Raw genomic sequence first — 14,663 nt, forward strand, 5'->3', positions numbered from 1 at the left:
AAATGCATTGCATTTCAGTAGGAGCAGGGAGCCTGTCTCTCATGGCAGCAGTGCCAGGAGCCCAGGACAGGAGAAGGATCTTGAATGGAAGCACAAACTGGAGAGGTTTCTCACCACAGCTCCACTGATTGTTACTACCAAAACCCAATTCTGACAGTAAATTAATCCCAAGTGTTTGCTCCTCCATTCTGCCACAGTTCACCTGAAATAAAACTGGATTTGGAGCCTTTCAGTGGCCAGGGCAGGTCCATGTGCCACAGGCAAGACCTTGGTGGAGACTTTCCCATGTCAGCAATTGCAAAGGGACCCTCAAAACACCTATCCTGTTGTTTTCATTCATGGAATTAGTGGGATTCTCAACCCTGCAAGAGGCAGAAGCAACCATAACCCTGGCCTTTCCTCCCTAGGACTTTCAAAATAAGCCAGGGTTTTGTGTGTCTGTTCAAATTACCTTCCAAGGCACTGATTTAACAGAGAGGGTACACCACCTATCCAGAAATTTATCAGGAATTAGAAATGGACACAAAATTAAAATGAATGATTCCTACTCCTCCATCCATTACTCTTCTCATCAGCCAGCAACACTACTACCATGTGACAGAGAAGGCACACTCAAGCTAGGGTTAAACTGTGTTTCTCTTTCCAGGCCAAACTGAGGAAGCACATCCAGAACCCCAGCGCTTCGGAGCTGGTGCATTTCCTATTTGGGCCACTGGAACTGGTAAATCTTATTCCCAGGTCTCACTGGGAACTCCCTTTTTATGTCTACTTCACACTTACAAGGAGACAGATTGTGCAGAAGGGTTAGAAAACTGCTCACGCCTGGCCACAGCTTTCTCAGGAACTTCCAGAAGTGATGATGGTTGTTCCTGGCTTCTGATCCAGTTTGCAGCTTGAAGTAAAAACAGGAACCCCAGCAAATATTAATCTTTCCATCCAATCAATAAAGCATAACTGTGAACAAAAGGGGCAGTGAGCTGGGGTTCCCACTGGGAATCTGTCTGGTCTCACCTTCAGGCAAACACAGCTCAGTATTTGCACTGAAAATGCTTGGAAGCAGAAATCCCAACTTGGAAAAGGAGCCAGAAAGGATACAGGAATAGCAAGATACTTTCCATCTTTTGAAGCATCAGCTTATGACACTTCACTTGTCTGTAGCAACAGCTCATTTATAGATCTTTGACTCCAGTCTAAAAAAATTTCATGTTTCCCTGAACTATCCAGTCTCCTTCAAAGACTTAGGTTGATGTTTCTTGTGGTGACTGAGCTGATCCAAGGATCAGCTTTGTCTTTGATTCCTGATCCTCTGTGTGTCCCTGGTGTGACATTTTGACCGGTGCAAGTTCTCTCCTCTTTGTGTGGTTTGTGTGTGACTCAGATCATCAATAGCTGTGGTGGCCCCGAGCTGGCCCGGTCTGTCCTCAGCCCACTGCTTTCTAAAGATGCCACCGATTTCCTGAGAGGACACCTGACACCCAAAGAGATAAACCTCTGGGATTCCCTGGGGGAGACATGGACCAGATCCAGGTGAGGACAGAACTGCCATCTCCCCAGGCTCCCCAGGCACAGGGGATGTTTGGATGCCCTGATGCTCCTGCTTCTCCTTTGAGGGGATGCTCTCAAAGACACATTCCTGTGAATGTCACCTCATACTCCTACTTTGTGTCCTAGAGCTGAGTGGCCCCGAGACGCGAACATCCCTACCTACATCCCCAAATTCCGCAATGGCTGGGAACCACCCACAGAAATCTTCCGTGGAGCTCCCTGGGAGATAGACATCGGACACTTGCAAGAGGAGGTTAGTCCTGTGTCCCTGGGGATCTTCTCTTCCCTCTCCCTCCCCTTTTTCCAGAGAGATGGAGCTGTGGGGGGTGTGGTGGTGTACAACAAGTAGTTGGATCAAAACTCAGTTGGATGTGGTTGCTCCAACAACTAGAGTGTTAAATATGGAAAGCAAACTGTGAGGCTGAAAAAGGGCAGCAATAATCAACCTCTTCCGACTCAAGGTAACAGGACCCTACAATGTCACTGAGCTCCAGGGACATAGGATTCCCTGAAGAATATCTTGACCAAAAGCTGCCAGGCCGTGACTCATCTCCCACCATCCCTCTCCTTTCCTCCCATCAGCTTTCCCCTTTCCTGGTAACACTGACTCCATGTCTGCCTTTCCAGCTCTCCTCAGCCAATGGATATCCTTACCGGAACTCCTCACTCAAGCGTGGCCAGACGGCTGAGCAGACACAGCCTGGGGATGCCTTCAAACAGAACGCCACTCCACATGGAAATAGGTAATGGCTCTGCACCCCCGGAGCTTCAGCTCCTACCTTGGAACCTCATGAACACACACGGACATATATGGTGACACTGGAAAGTTTGGGCATCCTGGAGACAACTCCCTGCCACTATAACCACCAAGAGAACATAAAGATCAGCTGATGGATTATTCCTATGAGCACTGTCTGCTGTTTAACCCCCTGCAGCTCTGCAAGGAAAAGAATCCCAGGTGTTTTCCACCACAGGAGACAAAAATATTGGCTGACTTCATTAGTCCATCCATAGGTTTTGTTTCCCAACATCAGCCCACCAAAGTGACCTTCAGGATCAGGTGCCAAAAATGCTGCACTGTACTTTGGCTCTCCACATGTGTAGAGACGTTGGAATCATGGAATTACAGAATTGATTGGGTGGAACCTTAAAGATTACCCAGTTCCAACCCCCTGCCAGGGCCAGGGACACCTTCCACTATCCCAGGTTGCTCCAGGCTCTGTCCAGCCTGGCCTTGAACATTTCCTAAGATGAGGCAGCGACCTTTTCTGGGCAACCTGTGCCAGGGCTTCCCCACCCTCACAGGGAAGAATTTCTTCCCAGTATGCCATCTAAACCCACCCTTTGGCAGTGAGAAGCCATTCCCCCTTGTTCTGTCACTCCAGCCTCTTCCTCAAAGTCCCTCTCCAGCTCTCTTGGAGCCCCTTCAGGCACTGGAAAGGGCTCTAAGGGCTCCCTGGAACTTTCTCTTCTCCAGGTTGAACATTCCCAGCTCTCCCAGCCTGTCTGTGTAATGCTTCAGTCCTTGGAGCACTTCCTGGCCCTTCCTGGCCTCCTCTGGACACCCTTGAGGATCTCTCCATTCATCCCAAAGCCACCATAGGTTGAACAGGGAAGCAGAAGCTGCCTACAGGGGGAATCTGCCCTAAGGGAAGGGCACACAAAACCTTGCCCTATTGGAAACACAGGGCCAGGGAAGAGCAGCCTGAGCTCCCAGAGCTGCTGGAAAACATTTCAGCTGAGGAAGGAGCTTTATTTCAGTGGAGACAGCAGCTCCCCCTTGGCTTTAGACACAACCAGAGACAACCCCACTGATTAGAGGCTGAATAAAACAATATATTCCAGTCCTGCCCCAGGGAACTGACAGGGGGCCGGGTTCAGGCAACTCTTCTTAATGAGACAGAATTCTAGAAAATGGAGAAAAACCCCTCCCCTTTCTTCAGAAGTCTCAGAAAGTTCACTTCCAAACCCAGAACTAACCAGGCCACTCTTTTGCGTCAGGCTTTTTCCCAAGGGAAAAATGGCTCTTCCACCTTTCAACAGCTTGAATGCTCATTTTCCACCACCTGTTACTCCTTGGTACAAAACCTTCATCAAAGTACTTTTAGTTCAGAGTTCAGAGGCTCATCTGCTTCCTTGTTTACATGAGCTCACACCTTGAAAATTGTCACATCTCTGAGTGTGACCAAACTCTTCCAGACTTCCACATGAATCCTCTGCCATGACTTGACACATCACTTTGCAGGGATTTGAGTCAAGTTTGAGCTGACCATCCACTTTTCTGTCACCAGCTTTAGTCTGGGGAAAAAACCTTCAAGCTGGACTGTTTTTCCATGGTTTTCTGTTCTAATCTCAAAGATTTATAAGCTTTACAACAAGAATTTAAATCTACAGCAAAAGACCTTAAATCCAATTATATCAGCAAAATAAAAATTTTTTTCTCATTTACCCTATCACTGGTCATGGCAGGAACATCAGGTGGTAGAGATGCAGTGTGGAACAGGGAAAGGATAATTTCTCTTTTCCAATTTCAATTTTCTTGGCCTTGTAATTGGGTGGGCCTCCACTAAAACTCCAGGTTTTCTCTCCTGCAGGAATTTCGAGGCCCAGGGAGTGGCTGTGCCCAGGAGATTTGCCAAAATCCGCTACGATTTCACTGCACGAAACGCCAACGAGCTCTCGGTGCTGAAGGATGAAATCCTGGAGGTACGTGACAACTCCTGGGAAAAGGTGTGTCCCCTCCCCTTCCCAGGGGCAGGAGAGAGCTCAGCATAGCAGCCAGCAGCAACTCTTTTTTCCCTGGTGGTGTCTTAGCAGTGACACAGGCCTTTGCTCCAATCCAAAGCTGGAACAGGCTGTCTGTGCTGGGCTGGGTCAGCTCCTCAGCTCAAACACATTGGTCCCATCTTAACCACGGTGAGGAGGGAGGACAGCAATTCTCTGCTCATCCCCTGCTGGGTCTGTGCTCCTTATTACCACTTCCCCCTCCATGAGGAATTGTTTTCTCGGAATAAAACACCTTTTTCATAACCTTTCTCTTCCTGCAGCTGGATAATGTGGGACATTACTTGGGCTAACACTGATCTGTGACCTGGGGAAAAGGTTTCTGTGCAAAATTTAGCTTTAAAAATTTTTATTTATTTATTTAAACACAAAAAGACAACAGAAACTCAGTCATTGGGGAAAAAAGAAGAGAGAAACAGGGACATTATATAGCAATTATTATATAGCAACTATGAGTTCTTCAGCATCCAGAGGTGCTCTCCTCTTCATCCTTACGATAAATTCTGATGCCTTCCAGGAAAATTTTCCATCCTGGATTACATCTAAGAGCAGCAGATCTAATCAGAGCTCCTGGCCTCAGTGATATCCTCCTGGCAACTTCACCTTCTGGGTGGTCCATCCCCACTGTATCCTGGTTGTACATGCCTGAAATCCCATGTTCTCACTAGCAGATTTATTTTTGTCCCTCTCTCAGGTGTTGGAAGATAATAAGCAATGGTGGAAGTTGCTCAACCGGAGTGGGCAGGCCGGTTATGTTCCATACAATATCCTGGATGTGGTGACACTGGAAGAGCTTGAACAGGTCTGTAGTCAGGTGGTACCTGACTGGTACCAGCTGCAGGGCACAATCTGCCTGTGGGAATAATCTTGTCATTAGACCTGCCTGGATTTCTTAGGATTCTATGCACAAGTCAGGATGAACCCTCAGAAGAAGACAAAGTCAGGAGACTCCTGAATCTCCTGTGATAAAACTCCCATTTTGCCATGATCACCTTCCCAAATAAGGCCTATCCTTCCCATTTGTGCAGCAGCCTCCTGTCTTCCAAATTTTTCCATGTCAAGCTTTTTGCTGGGGATTAAATTAAAGATGGACACTTCCCTCACCCTCACAGTTCAGCAGCAGGAACACATCACTCCAGTGGAGGCAGATGGAAATGCCATTTAAGTGAGAATTTAATGAATACTGCAACTTGCACTACAGAAATGCAGAGCTGGAGTGTTCTAAGCACCCTAGGGAAGCATGGAATTGCTTCCCTATTTTGGTATTGCAGAGTTTGGACAAAGCCAAAGGGGGCCCAGGAGGCTTCTGGATAAATCCTTGCTAGTTTAATCAAAATGTCAAAAAACTTCCCAGTCTGCTCCAGGCCCTTGGCAGTGGTCATGCTTCACATCCCAGCTATGGAGCAGCAAGGCTTTGCCTTCCAATGTGATTGTACATATTTGGCATGTCTAGGATTCCCTCATGCAAACTTCAGACTTTGCTTTGGGTTCTTCACTCCCAGAAATTAACTTCTTCCATGCAGGTCCACCTGAGGTCTCACCAGGCCCACATTAGCACAAGGACAACATAGCAGTTTGTCTCTTAAATGAAAATGAAAAATGGCAGAAAAAAAAGTCTTCCTTTTTTTTTTCTCCCCTTTCTAAGCAGTCTAACCAGAGGTACAAAGGAGACCTGAGCCCCAGGGGCTATGGCCCATCCAGTCCAACTCACAAGCTGCCTGCCAGCTACGCAGGGGATAAGTGGGGCAGTGAGATGTTATCACGCAACTCTACACAGGACGCCAAAGAACGTACGTGTGTGTCCCACTCTGTGTCCCACACTGGGATCCCCTGGGTTTGGGTGCTCTGGGGACCAGACCTACCCAAGGGGCTCCCCTGCACCCTTCAGTGATCAGAAATAGAACAGCACCAGGTGTGGAGGCCATTGCAGGTAGGACAAGAGCCAAGAGAGCAGCCCTGGAGCTTGTGACATCCCCCAGGCTCTCAGGCAGCCTGGGACAAGCAGGGCAATAAGTGATCACCCCCTTCCTCCTTCCTCCAGCTTGACCTTCCTCCTCCTCCTCCCAAGGAGAGAATTTCCTTTCTCTACCAAAACATTTAAATGTGTCTAAGGAAGAGCTCAGGCCAATCCATTTCTCTCCTTTCCTTTTGCTCATATCCTGCCACACACACAGTGCCTGACTGACGGATTCCTTTATGTGGTTCCACAGAATTCCCAGCCAAACAGGAGATCCACGTCCCTCCTTCACCCTGGACATGTTGTGGGGGTCACAGAGCAGGAGAGAGACCAGAGGCCCTGCTCTCCTCACCTCTTATCCACCCTGTCCACTCTTGGAAGCAGGAGCCCTTTTGGGATGATGGAAAGGCCCTTGATACAAGGACGAATCTGTTCATAACACTGAGTTATTCTCCACAGTCCTCAGGAGTTTCATGGGGAAAGTGACACTGGATGAAGTGTCACTGGAGTTTTCCCAGAATCACAGGGACCTTTAAGCTCATCTCATCATGAGTGTGTTCCTCACTCCCAGTTTGTGCTTCCTGCCACTTCTGTTCTGCTGTGGAGCAAAACCTGGAGCTCTGGGATCAGCAAATCCCTGACTACAAGTAGCAGAGAGGACTGAAAAGGTCTCAATCCCAACTCTCCAATTCTAGATCCTCACAGATCTGTCCTTCCACATCAGGCAATAGCCAAGGGGTGATGGGAGAAAAATAAATGGCAACACAGGGGTACAGGAAAATGGGAACCACTTGTCTAGGCTGAATTTAAATAAAATTCCTGAGCCACACCCCCATTTTCCTTACAATTTCCCCACAAACACATTTAATGGGATTTTTGACTGAAGATTTGATTTTATTCTCTACCTGTTTCTACAGAACTTATTCACCAAATGGATGAGCTGAACGACGAGCTGCTAAAGAAGATCACAAACAATAAAATTCAGCCTCCCCACAGGAATTTCAAAGTGGAAAAGCCTCAGCAAGTTTTTGTGCCCCTCACCTTTGAATCCAGCACTGAAGAAGTCAAAGCCTGGCTGGAGGCCAAGTCATTCAGCAAAGAGTAAGATTTGCTCTATTGCCACATGAAATGCTCATCCTTCCCTGGAGAAGGAGTTGGGGAGGCTGCTGGCACCATCTCACCTGGGACAAGGCACTGGGATTTACTTACAGAGCCTGTGCTGTAAATTAGATTTCAACCCTATTAAATCCAGGCTCTATAACCAGGATGTTCAGAGCCCAAACTCACTCAGTTTCTTTCTTATAAACATTTTCTTGGAGAAAAATAATCAGCAAAGTAAACCTGAAATGGCCTGAAATGCCACTGGAATCACAGCTGCCACCCTGGCACAGCCCCAGGGCCCTGTGATACGACCCCAGTGCAGCTCCCAGCCTCCCATCTCCCACTCCTCACCTCTGGCACAAGGCCATGTGCAGCAGGATCATCATCTCCCACTTTGTGTCTCCCCAGGACCGTGGAACACCTGGGCATCCTCACCGGAGCTCAGCTCTTCTCCCTCAACAGAGAGGAGCTGAAGAAGGTGTGTGGTGATGAGGGAAACAGAGTGTACAGCAAGATCACAGTGGAGAAAAACCAGCTGGAGGTAAGTGTTTTTCTGGATAATTCCTGCTGGAATGGGGGGCTGTACCAGCAGTGTCAGATAGCTCATTTAACAGGCATTTTAAGAAACACAAGTGGGGGAAAAAAATTGCAACCAAACCTACACAAGCAATAAAACACATGTAAACATTCTGAAGTGTCTTTTAAGCTAAAAGGCCCAAATCCATAAGATCTCCCTGTTTCCACTAATTAATCTGCTTTTTACTGATATCACCTATCCCTTTGAAACTAGCTCTACTCCCACAGCATTCATTAAACACTGTAATTTAACTACAGCTTGAAGTTCAAATCCAAACTTCCTGTTTTGTTTCCATTCCAGAAAAGCAGAGGGGAGTCAGAGCTCCAAGAAATCATGAAGCGCCGCCAGGAAAGGATTGATTCTGCTAATTAAAGTCTCTCTGTTTATTTCAGCTCTTAGCCCTAAGTAGTGCAGAAAAAAAGGGAATGAAAGCAATGATTCCCGGCCCAGGCCGGAGGCAGCAGAGCCCCCCTTGGGGTCCAGCTGCCATCAGAGTGACAACTCCTTGAACACTGTTGGGAAGGGTTGACAGTAAGACCACATCCCACTGGGAAAGGTGTTTTAATTTTGCATGAAGTATTTTTTTTATAACTATATATTTTATACTGAAATTTTCCGTGCATGCGATCAGAGCAGGATTCCCACGGGGCTGGATGTACGACCAGGGCCGGATTCAAACAAAGACCCCAGAGCTTTTCTCCGAGGGCTGTCCCTGCTCCCACCCCTCACTGGCAGAGCAGGCCTGGCACACAGCTCAGGAGGGGACAAGGCTTTGGAACCCTGCAGTGGTTTGGGTTTAAGGAAAGGACATTAAAGCTCATCCTGTTCCTCCCCTATCATGGGCAGGGACGCCTTTCCCAAGGCCAAGTTGTTCAAATCCTGTCCAGCCTGGCCTTGGACGCTTCCAGGGATGGGGAGTAACAACCCCTCTGGGCAACCTAAGGCAGCCCCATTTCCATTTCCTCCTCAGTGCAGGTGTCCCCTGCAGCCCATGAGCCCAGCCCGGTGACAGCTCCCTGTCCCCCTCCTGTCCCCCTGTGCCCCCTCACTGGACAAGGCTGGAATGGCAACACACATTCCCAAAGTCTGGCTGCCTCCTTAAATCCACAGAGCAGTTAGTGCTGTCTCTGAACAGCTGAGATGAGCTCTCAGTGCCTAGAAAGGAGCAGGAGTGACAAACAAAGGGATCTGAAGGTGCACATAGGTGAGCTCCACCTGCCCACTGCTGCTGATGCACAGCCCCGGGCTCAGGGCAGCTGTGCAGCCCTTCCCTGGGCCACTGATCCAGCACTGGAATGTTGTGGGGTTGCCAAACCTGCCCTCAAACCAGGAGAAGATAAGCCCTGACCATTCGCTCCTGTCCCAGGCACACCCACAGCTCTTCCCAGGGTGTTGGTCACTCGTCCCCACCTTCACGTTTTCACTGTAAAAAGCTGAAATTATTCCCAAATAGCTGAAACCCCAAAGCACACTGGGAAAGGCAGGTTTAACTCCAAATAAGTGGGCACAAAGAAAAAAAAAATCTAATTTAGCACAGGGTGTTGCTCTTGACTTCCTGTTTTCCTTCATAAAGTTATGTGCATTTATATATAACAATCTGTAAATAGGGGGTGAGGAAAATCTCTCTCCCTAGAGGCAGAATTAGTGATTATGCTTCCAAAAATTTACTCACAATTTCTTAACTCAAGCAAGCAGCATAGTTCCTGTCCACAGCAAGTGTGGCACATTGCACTTCTATCTCTGTTTAACTGACAGACCAACCTGATTGCAAAGCACTGAAGCAAACACAGCTCCAGAGCTGCCCACAGCCCAGGCACAGTTGGCTTTTCTCTCTCAGCACTGCTGAGTCTTTGCCCAAATTTGTGTCTGTCCTTACACATTCAATGGAAAAAGCTTTAACACAGTGTTGGGGAACTCGTGTCTCCATCTGAGAGCACCAGTGCACCTCAGTTTTGGCTTTATTCCTGACTGTCTCCAATGGATAATCTGTTTTCTTCATTTGAAAGAGGGCACTGCTGGCACCAGCAGAATTAGGGTGCAGGCAGGGGGGGATCCTGGGTTTAGTCACAGCCCTGCTGGGATCTGAGAAGGGCACTCACCTTGTCAGGGAGGGATGAAGAGGACAATCCTCCTGAGAAGCCCTGGCTCTGGATTAGGGTGGAGAAGGGAAGCAGGATGGCAAGCACAGGAGGTGGAAAAGTTTCTGAAATGAAAATAAAAACAAATGTTGAGATAGGAAACACACCCCCTTCTAGTCCTGGGGTGTAGAGGAAAGCAAATCACAGGGAATTACAGTTATCTGGGATTTTAACAGGAGTGGACAGGACAGCTCTGTAATGCTGGGAGCCACAGGAGCACTTCCCAAAACAAGTATCTCAGCAGACCTTATTGCAGAGGTCACTTTTACAAATTTCCATGTGACTGAGCTGTGCATCTGTTCTGTTTGTACTGCCTGCAGACACTGCTATAAAGTACTGTACATTGATGTAACTGAGCGAAGGAGACAATGATATAACCATGCACTGTACAAGAGTTATTAAAATAGTTAAGTTATACTTATAAACCCATCTCTGTCTCTTTCACTGGGTTCTCATAATGGTTTGTCACTGACAGTCTCAGAAACTCAGCAAAATGTCTGAAACCACACATTTCCTTTTGGATTTGGGGACTGACATTCAACAGGAAGAGCGTTATGGCCTGGACAGCTGTTTTAAAAACAGGGACAAACCATGACAAGGCTGTACAAAAGCACATTTCTGCTTATCTGGAAGAGGAACGACTGTGGCAGCCATCCTAAGTGGAACAATATAGAAAGAAGGAACAGCAACAAACCCTGACTGAGGGCCGGTTCACGGATTCTCCAATTCCAGCCAAGAGACATCCTCGGTTTCAGGAGGCAAAAGTTTGTTTTCTCTTTTCCCCAGTAATTAAGTTACTCAGTTGAAATAACTGGTAATGCCTTTTGTAGATGTTTAGGGGAGTTCAATTTCCAAGTAGGACCACACTAACAAGATCACCTCCTCTACAGCCTAAATAAAGTTAGGCAAACCAAGAGCCCAAAACACCTGCCCTGCTGGGTCGGGGGCTCTCTCAGCGGCTGGAACTGTGCCCAAGCCATTTCGAACCTTGCCACGACGGCAGGGGAGGGAGCACAGAGCGCTGAGCTCCTGCAGCGGGGCAGCACCGGCGCGGCTCCGAGCCTTCCCTCACGGCCGTCTCCCCTCAGGGCCCGCCCGCCGCCATCTTGCGGCACTGGCGGCGCCCGGACCCCGCACGGCCATGAGGGACGGGTGCCTTGGGGGCGGGTCGGGCGCCGCGCCGGCCCTGGGGAAGATCCCCGGGTGGTTCTGGAGACCGGAGATGCCGGGGCCGGGAGGTCCCCGGGCCGGCAAAGCGCCGGACGCACTCTGCTGGGGACAATGGCGGCGTCAGGGTCGCCACGGCGACCGCCCGCCCCGACCCCCAGGCCCACGAACCAGCCAATCAGAATCGTTCTCCCTCCCGCTGCCCCGCCCCGGCTCCTCCCGGCCGCGTCCGTCTCGTGTCCGCCCTCCTGATTGGCCGCTGCGGCCCAGCCGGGCTGGGATTGGCGCGGGTGCGCGCGGGCCGCGGGTGCGCGCGCAGGGCGGTCCCCTCGGGGCACGCACCGTCCCTCATAGGCACGGGAGCCGCCACGGCCGCGGACATGTCGGTGTCCCCCGAGGATATTGTGAGGCTGGGGCAGCACAGGCAGACACAGCTCTCAGCTCTCTCCTTTCTCTGCTCCAAACACAGCTCTCGGCTTTTTGCAAACTCCTCTGCCATGAGGTTTTCTTCAGGAGAACTCGACGAGTGGCTCACAGCAGGTGGAGATTCAGTTATTACACAGAGAAGTAAAGGATAAATATTTATCTCATTTTTCCCTCAAAAGGTTCATGCTCTGCTGTACAGATTATTTCAGGTTTTTCCCACAAGATTTGCCCTACCTGTCCATTACTAATTATCTGATCTTTACCTCAAAATATTAATTCTCTATCCTTGAGAATATCTCAATTTCTATCCCTAAAATTTTCACTATGTGTCCACAAGCGACTCTCTCAGTTTACCTCATCATGTTTGTTCTCTTCCCTGGGCATTGCTTCAAGTTTTTCCTCCAAACTTTCCCTTTCTGTCCACTTCTGATTTCCTCATTTTTTTATATGTATTCATTCCCTAATCTGGAGATTGTCTCCAGTTTTACCCCAATTTTTTTCCCCTATCTGTTCACTACTGATTGCCTGATTTTAACCTCAAGTATGTTCATTCTCTTCCCTAGAGATTACCTCAGATTTTACCCCCAAAACTTTCCCTACCTGTGCACTACTGACTGCCACAGTTTACTTCAAAATATTCATGCTCTCCAATATAGGCCACCTCAAGTTTACTCCTAAAGTTTTCCCTACCTATCCACTACTGATTATCTCAATTTTTACCTCAAATCAGTCATTCTCTATGCACAGATACTGGACAGTAAACCATACAAAGATTAAAAGTCTGTACCAGGAATAGCAGAAAGTTTTCCATGAATAACAGCAGTTCCTTTTTCCCTCCTCAGCCTGGGACTGCAGGACTGAATCTTTGCATCCAAGAGACAAGAGTTGTTATTAACACTTAAACCTCTCAAATACTGTCATTTCTCAGACAACTGTGCCAGCACTGAGCTACTCCCATATGCCTGCAGTGCTTTGGGGAGGAGCAAGATGACATCCCACTTCTGTCTGCAAAAATTTCAAGATCATAAAAAGTCATTTCCCTTCTCTCCCTCTGACCCATAACCAAAGCAGCCATGTAGAACAACATGGACTCTTCATGGAGGGGATGATTCAGTTGTGGGAAAAAAACACACCATACAATGAGACACCTCCTGAAACAGAAATAAATTCCAGCTGCAGCAAATCCCACTGCTACATTTAGAAACCCTTCAGCAAAACCCTTGGAAAAATAAAAGTGATGTGTAGGGACCTGGAGCTCCAGGGGACTGAGGAGAAGGTGGGCAACAAGCAGCCAGCAAACAACTTCCACTGCTTCTCACCCCAGCCACTGCAGCAATGACAGCTTCCCTGGAATTTCACATCGCCAATGTGTCCTTCAAGCTCAACAGGTGAACACACAAGTACTCCAAGACTAATTTCCCTTGGACCTCAAGCAGCACAGACCCTCTGGGAGGAAATGGAATCCAAGGGCTGATGTCAACAACTGTCTTCCCCCTTGCACTCTTCCCATGTTTTCTCCTTCCAGGGGGATGCAGGTTCCCGTCCCAGAAGGCAAAACTGCCGTTCAATCCAGTACAAAACCTGCCTGAACAGACCACGTCTCCAGGAGCCAGCAGCCATTTCTCCTGGGTTTTCTGCTTACAGGTATTTTAATTCTGCTTTGTTTCAAGAGGTGCTTTTCTACCAAGGTAATTCCCATCTTTTTTTATCTTTAATAAAATTTTTAAAAACTGAGTTTAATGAGTTCATATTTTGATTACTCTTATCTTGGAGTTTTCCAGGGCAGCACTTGCCATGATCCTGCAGGCTCAATGAACCCTCTGGTCTGCCTCAAGCCTTTACATCCACTTTCCCTGGTCATGTGTTCCCATGAGCAGAACACACAACTCACCATGGACATGTTCAAAGTCCAGTTTTATGCCTGGAGGTGACAGACCACACACAGCAACACCAAAAGCCGAATTCCAGGTTGGTTTTTCTCCTTCCAACTCCTCCCATTGTTTGCCCATCTCTCCAATGTTCATTCCTTTGCACACTGAAGTTGTTCACAGCCCCAGGGTTCCCAGTGCTGCCCTGTTCTCTTCCCAGCCCTGAGTCCCTCTGGCACTGACAGAGCTGCTGGGAGCTGAAATTCTCCCAGTGACCTCGGTTCCTCTGCCTGGAAAACATCCTTTGCAGCTCCTGCCGCTCCCTCACCTCCTGGAAAAGAGGGGCTGCATTCTGCGGGGTGCTCCCGGCTCTGGGCAGATCCTGCCCTTCAGCAGGGAATGGCAAAGGCAGCTCCAGTGACGGTGTCAAGGGCAGGTGACAAAGACAGTGGGCCACACCAGCGCCGAGGAACCTCAGGGCCAGGCTCTGCTGTTTGCAGAGAACAACTGGCCAGGAAAGGATGCTGTTCCACTGAAAGGGAACAAACAGGGACAAGAACTAAATAGGATGGGACAGCACCTGCCTAGTCTCCAGCTGCCACATCCTTCTGTGGCCAGATAAGACCCAGATTCAGAGCCAGCACTGCCTTGGGGGAGGTCCAGCTGCTCCTTTCCAGCTATGACCAAACATCCAGTGCCAGTGTCCGTCAGCCCCTGCTCCCCTCTGCCCTGAACCACCTGCCTGAGACACGTTGGTACCCCTGGAGTGATCAAACACTCACAAACCCATATTGGCATTATCAGACTTCTCTGCCCACCTGGGACACACCAACCTAGTGTGTCCCTTTCTCCCACTCTCCCAACAGAGACCTCCTCACTCCACATGCAGTTTGGGGAACACCAACTTAGCCCAGGCTGGGAAGCAAAAGACCACAAATATTTAAAAATAATTCCTGCCTTGAGTGTGTCCAGGCCTGGGAGAAAGCCTTTCCCACCACATTCTTGGCCTTTTCCCAGTCTGAGTAACTGGAAATGCACATCCAACCCTGGAGCAGATGGGCTGGAATGCTGTCTGAGCACCAAACACCACAGCCCCAAGC

General features: G+C 48.8%; 2 protein-coding genes and 1 long non-coding RNA gene across 6 annotated transcripts in view; 2 read left to right on the top strand and 1 right to left on the bottom strand.

The window, feature by feature from the left end:
* The window catches only part of LOC132328686 (epidermal growth factor receptor kinase substrate 8-like protein 2), a 49,755-nt gene extending 39,228 nt beyond the window's left edge, over positions 1-10,527 (top strand). For 3 of the 4 annotated variants that reach the window (XM_059848715.1, XM_059848712.1, XM_059848716.1), the window contains 10 exons: positions 647-721; positions 1,379-1,527; positions 1,672-1,798; positions 2,173-2,288; positions 4,140-4,251; positions 5,024-5,131; positions 5,975-6,119; positions 7,204-7,387; positions 7,796-7,928; positions 8,265-10,527. In XM_059848715.1, the coding sequence (XP_059704698.1) occupies positions 647-721; positions 1,379-1,527; positions 1,672-1,798; positions 2,173-2,288; positions 4,140-4,251; positions 5,024-5,131; positions 5,975-6,119; positions 7,204-7,387; positions 7,796-7,928; positions 8,265-8,336 (1,221 nt within the window). In that variant the 3' untranslated portion in view covers positions 8,337-10,527. The remainder of the gene's footprint in view (positions 1-646; positions 722-1,378; positions 1,528-1,671; positions 1,799-2,172; positions 2,289-4,139; positions 4,252-5,023; positions 5,132-5,974; positions 6,120-7,203; positions 7,388-7,795; positions 7,929-8,264) is intronic. The other variant, XM_059848714.1, reaches the window with a different exon arrangement.
* On the bottom strand, positions 4,662-7,858 carry LOC132328691 (uncharacterized). The gene is made up of 2 exons (XR_009486847.1): positions 7,739-7,858; positions 4,662-5,182 (listed from the first exon to the last, which is right to left on the bottom strand). It is a non-coding gene; the product is annotated as an uncharacterized LOC132328691 (long non-coding RNA).
* LOC132328300 (uncharacterized) lies at positions 8,586-13,427 on the top strand. Its single transcript, XM_059848142.1, has 3 exons — positions 8,586-8,619; positions 11,249-11,836; positions 12,538-13,427. Exons 1-3 carry the CDS (start codon positions 8,586-8,588, stop codon positions 12,588-12,590), a joined length of 675 nt encoding a protein of 224 aa, XP_059704125.1. The 3' UTR covers positions 12,591-13,427.
* The last annotated feature ends 1,236 nt before the right edge of the window (positions 13,428-14,663 follow it).

This window comes from Haemorhous mexicanus, chromosome 6 (assembly GCF_027477595.1).
Source record: "Haemorhous mexicanus isolate bHaeMex1 chromosome 6, bHaeMex1.pri, whole genome shotgun sequence".
NCBI lineage: Eukaryota > Metazoa > Chordata > Aves > Passeriformes > Fringillidae > Haemorhous > Haemorhous mexicanus.

Bases quoted from the DNA above. Each gene is read 5' to 3' on its own strand.
- LOC132328300 (XM_059848142.1), top strand. From the start codon at position 8,586: ATGCGATCAGAGCAGGATTCCCACGGGGCTGGAT. The intron at 8,620-11,248 runs GTACGACCAGGG...CACGGCCATGAG, and splicing joins GGATTCCCACGGGGCTGGAT to GGACGGGTGCCTTGGGGGCG. The intron at 11,837-12,537 runs GTAAAGGATAAA...TTCCCTCCTCAG, and splicing joins TTCAGTTATTACACAGAGAA to CCTGGGACTGCAGGACTGAA.